Source organism: Macrobrachium nipponense, chromosome 17, assembly GCF_015104395.2.
Source record: "Macrobrachium nipponense isolate FS-2020 chromosome 17, ASM1510439v2, whole genome shotgun sequence".
NCBI lineage: Eukaryota > Metazoa > Arthropoda > Malacostraca > Decapoda > Palaemonidae > Macrobrachium > Macrobrachium nipponense.
The window spans coordinates 23,297,596-23,303,814 of NC_087210.1; the positions used below are offsets into that span (position 1 = coordinate 23,297,596).

Genomic DNA, 6,219 nt, shown 5'->3' on the forward strand with positions numbered 1-6,219 from the left:
ATGTTATATATGTATATAATATTAATATATATAATATATATAAATAATTTATATATATATTTATATATATTAATATATATTATATATAATTATTATATATATATACATATATACAAATGTAACATTACATAATGCATATAATTATACATATGTTACAATATTAATTATAATCGCACACACAACAATATGATATATGTATATATAAATACATATATATGTATATGTTATATAATATATATATATAATATAAAATAATATATTATTATATAATATATATATCTATATATATATAATATATATATTATATATATAATATATACAATATTATATAGATATATATATATATATATATTATATATATATATATATATAATATATAATATTATAATATATATAGATATAATTATATATATATATATATATAATAATAATATATTATATATTTATATATAATAATATATATTTATATATATTAAATATATTTAATTATAAATATATATAATATAATATATCTATATATAATATATATTATATGATTATATATATATATTATAATATATATATTATATTAATAATATATATATATATATTATATATATATATATAACATATAAATTACAAATTTACATACATATGCATATATATACAATATGTACATATAATATAAGAACGCACACACACATATATGATATACGTAGATATATTATATGATATTATATATAATAATATATTCGATATATTAGTATATCATACTATATATAATTATTAATTATATATACTAATATCTATATCTATATACTTATATTATAATTATTATATATTATATATATAATATATATTTATTTATATATATAGATATATATTTTATATATATAATATTATTATATATAATATATATATATATATAGATATATAATATTATATACATTACACCAACATACAAATAAAGATACATATTATATATATATTATTATATATATTTATATATTATATATATATACTATATGTATATCTATTATAATATATATAGATTATATATTATATATATATATATTAATATATATATATAATAGACCATACATTCTATACATATCTATAGAATATATATAATATATATATATATATATATTATATATATATATAATATATATATAATATACATTCACAACATACATAATATATATATTATAGATATATATTACATTACAAACACATACAAATATATTATATATAATAGATCTATATATTATATATATATACATATATATAAATATATATATATATTATATTATATATATACATATTTAGTATATATATATTATATATATTTATCTATATAGATATATATATATATATTATATATATATATAAATATTTATTATATATAATATATATATATATATATATATATATATATATATATATCTCTATACTCTAACTATATATGTATCGTATATATATACATCACCACATAACCATATATATATATATATATATTATATATATATATATCTACTATATATATAATATATTATATATATATAGATATATTATATATATCTATCTCTATCTATATATATATATATATATGTATATAGACTATATATATATATAATTAATATTATATATATATATTATAATTTATATAATATATATATATTTCTAATACTATATTCATATATATTTATTATATATATATATTATAATATATCTATATTTTTAATTATATATATATCTTTATATATATATCAATAATATAATATATATATATATATATATTATATATATATATATATATATATTATGATATATATATATATATTATTATTAATATATATAGATATAAGCCACGAGGGAAAATAAACAACGGAGTATCCGCAATTTCCCTCTATGGGTTATATCTTTATTTATGGATTTATCATGTTCCTAACTTTCGTGATTCAGTTATACATATCTATATATATATATATATATATATATATATATATATATATATATATATATATATATATATATATACTATATATATTTGTATATGTGAATGTACAAACTTGTATGTATATATAAATCATTTGCTCCGAAATAAAAAGACCATTTATTTTGACAATAAGATTCAATGTAAGGCTATGGCGAAAAATAAAGCTTTGAACACTGTAAATTATTCATTGAACTTCTCTTACAAATTATTAGTAAACTTCATAACCGGACTGACTATATTCTAAATGCAAAGAGTTCTTTTATCTTTACAAAACAAAAACTTTAGCAATCTCCGGTTTCCAACATAAAAAGATAAACTAAAAGACTCCTCAGGTCTTATGAAAAACATGAAAAATAAACAATAACATATTTTTTTTTAACAAGAGGATAAAAGTAACATTGAGTGATTTAACATTTTTTCTGAAGAATCAATTGAAGCAGGTATACATCTGAGTCCTTCATTTGACGACGCAGCTCGAGAGCAAGTCATTCTTCGCTTGAAGACTTCCAAGGATTTCCGCCGATTCCTTAGGCTCGGTTTTGAAGGATCCAGTCTCCGAGGAAACCGACTGCGCGAAGTAACGATGATTCAAAGTCCTCAAGGATCCGGGAAGACTCAGAGCCGTGTGCCTTAAACTAAAACTAAGCTTAGTGAAAGGCCCCTGCTTTGGTATGTCTGAAAAGATGTTTACCCTAGTAAAGCAAATAAAACAAGTGTTTCAAGTGAAGTGCGCAGATTTTGTTGCCAGTGCTTGGCTTATGAAGGACCTTATGAAAACGTGCGGATTCAATTGGCGGGTGACTTTTGAGAAAGAGCTTCACCTATGTGAAACCGCTTGTCAATCATTGTTGGATTTCAGGAAGGAAAACAGAGTGCGCCGCATTCTGGATTCCACCCTGAACTATATCGGACTTTCTAATGTTGTCGGATACGAGGAACCTACCTTGCCAGGCTGCAATGGACCCCTGGGTTTGTTGGTGAGGAAAAATCTTCACTTTGACCAGGGTGCCGCAGCCCACCAGGTTCTTCGAAAGGTAGATCAATATCTATTTTGGCCCAAGATGCTAATGTTTCTTACCACCATCTACGTCACCGTGCTCATCGCCAAAGGTGTGATGAGAACTGTTGGAGAGAAGCTAGTGACTTGGAATATGGACTGGAAAGAAGAAGTGGAGAACGTAACTGAAGTCATCTCGGAATACCCTATCGGAGGATTCACTGAAAACCCTGACACAGATGTGAGTGTGGTCGTCTTTGAGGAAGAAAGCCTCGAATTATCCCCCTGTGAGACAATGGCGATCATTGAGGCCCCATCTGAAGAAAACGAAGATCTTGCAGTGTGTTATCAGCAGGACTTCAACGAGACAGAGCAGGAAGACCAACATGAGGACGTCGAGGAACCAGCAATCGAAATCAAAGAACAAAATCAGGAAGCTCCTGATAAAACGCTGGAGGAAGACTCCCTCCCTCAAGAAATGGAAGAGAAAAAGGAGGTCGAACACGATCCTTCTCTCGAACAAAAAGAGGAAAATCTATTCCCTCCAGCAGAAAAGGAAATGCAAATGGCCTGCCATCCCGAAGGAATGATTCAGGAAGATGAAAACAAAATCCAGGAGGCACGAAATGATGAGAATACACATGCTGTGCCAATGACTCATAATGAACAGGAAAACGTTGCCTCGACTGGTACCCAGAAAAGAACGCGACCTGTCAAGTGTGGACCTTTAAAACGTGGTAGAGGTAAAACCTTCACGTTTCGCTGTGCTAAAGGCCTCGACTTTGGACAGATCATTGGAAAAGGAGGAAAGTTCACCAAACTGGCCAAGGAGGACCATGGAGTCATTCTGAACGTTCGCGATGATGGCTCAAGACTGGTTCAACTAACAGGGCCAAAGATGAATGTCGATAAGGTCTACCGAGAAATTAAATTCAGGGTTGACAAGACTTTCGACTTAAGTGAACTACCCCAGGTAACAAAAGGGCTCTTTGCAGTTGGAAAGGAAGAGTTCATCGTCATTGTTGGAAAGGAGTTCAAGGAGGCCTTGTTGGGCCCAAAGAACATAAACCTTCAGAGGTTGTTCAGGCAACTGAAAGTGAGTATCTACCTCCCTGACGATGATGACGACCACGAGTACATCGGAATGTTTGGCCCCCTGGAGCAAGCAAAGGAAGCCTACAGAGTAATTTTGGCCATGATGGAGGACATCAAGAACTGGCCAAAAGAAGAGGAGTTGAAACTCGTTGGCTTGAATTGCTATGAGTTCTGCTTACCACCAAAGGGCAGAGCTTTTCTCAAAGGCCTTTACAGACAGCTGGACAAAGAAATCAGCCACCTGTACGATGTGAAACTCATTCTCCCCCAGAGAAAGGACAAGAAGGAAGCGGCCTATTTAGGGGGAGACATGAAACAAGTGGCCCGGGCCTATCAACACGTCCAGGAAGTCCTTCAGGAGCTCAAGTTGGACAGTTCCAATATCACAACTGAAGGACTGAAGAGAATTGATGCAGGAAGATATCAATTCGAGGTCAACGCCCAACTAAAGGGACTGGTGGTTGGGTCAAAAGGACAGAATTTGATGAAAATTGAAAAGAAGCACAGTGTAAGGATAACGATGCACGCGAAAACAGAGAACTACATAACCATAAACGGTCATTTGGACGACGTCCAAGAAGCGTGCCGCGACATAAAGGAGATTACGGAGCCAGCAAGAGAGCGGAAAGGAGGGAATTTCCAACCGGTGGAACTCCTCCCAGGGCTGACGAAGATTGGGAATCGCCAGTACATGACAGTCCTCAACAGGCAGGAGATAGCCATTGTCATCGGCAAAAGAGGCCAGACCATCAAAAAGGTCACTTCCAAACACAATGTCTACTTCCATGGACCAAAGAGGAATGAGAGTACAGACAAATGCACGATCACAGGGGACGAAAAGGATGTAATTTCCTTCTATAACGAAGTCCAAGATATCCTGAAGAAGAAACAAGACGAGAGGAGCAATGACTGGGGAAACAGAGGGCATCCCAGACCTCTCGTCCTAGGAGATTTCTTCTAAACGGAGAAGGAATTTAAGGACGACACTCTCTCTCAGGACATGCATAGGGAAGAACTATAGTTTCTTCTAGTATGCTATGTCCCTTGATGAACATCTTGTACAAGATATTTGTCATGCGGACAATGGTCCAATATCTAGATCTATTCCTTCAGATATCCCCCCATTCGGAAGGAATAATCTAGAAGATGGGCTTGCAGAAAGAAGAATAGTTTCTACAAGTATGCTATGTCCCTTGATGAACATCTTTACAAGATATTTGTCATGCGGACAAGTGTCTAATATCTAGATCTATTCCTTCGGATATCCCCCATTCTGAAGGAATAATCTAAGAAGATGGGCTTGCAGAAAGAAGAATAGTTTCTTCAAGTATGCTATGTCCTTGATGAAATCATGTACAAGATATTTGTCATGCGGACAAGTGTCCAATATCTATACCTGTTCTTTCAGATATCCCACCAATCTGAATGAATAATCTAGAAGATGGGCTTGCAGAAAGAAGAATAGTTTCTTCAAGTATGCTATGTCCCTTGATAACATCTTGTACAAAGATATTTGTCATGCGGACAAGGGTCCAATATCTAGATCTGTTCTTTCCAGATATCCTACCAATCTGAGAGAATAATCTAGAAGATGGGCTTGCAGAAAGAAGAAATAGGTTCTTCAAGTATGCTATGTCCTTGCTTGATGAACATCTTGTAAAAGATATTTGTCATGCAGACAAGGGTCCAATATCTAGATCTATTCTTTCAGATATCCCACCAATCTGAAGGAATAATCTAGAAGATGGGCTTGCAGAAAGAAGAATAGTTTCTTCAAGTATGCTATGTCCTTTGATGAACATCTTGTACAAGATATTTGTCTTGCGGACAATTGTCCAATATCTAGGTCTGTTCTTTCAGTTATCCCACCAATCTGAAGGAATAATCTAGAAGATGGGCTTGCAGAAAGAAGAATAGTTTCTTCAAGTATGCTATGTCCCTTGATGAAATCATGTACAAGATATTTGTCATGCGGACAAGTGTCCAATACCTATACCTGTTCTTTCAGAGGATCCCACAATCTGAATGAATAATCTAGAAGATGGGCTTGCAGAAAGAAGAATAGTTTCTTCAAGTATGCTATGTCCCTTGATAACATCTTGTACAAGATATTTGTCATGCGGACAAGGGTCCAATATCTAGATCTGTT

General features: G+C 31.2%; 1 protein-coding gene across 1 annotated transcript; it reads left to right on the forward strand.

Moving 5' to 3' along the window:
- The first annotated feature begins 2,736 nt into the window (after positions 1-2,736).
- On the forward strand, positions 2,737-5,031 carry LOC135195862 (uncharacterized). Its single transcript, XM_064222373.1, has one exon. It carries the CDS (start codon positions 2,737-2,739, stop codon positions 5,029-5,031), a length of 2,295 nt encoding a protein of 764 aa, XP_064078443.1.
- Positions 5,032-6,219: the final 1,188 nt, after the last annotated feature.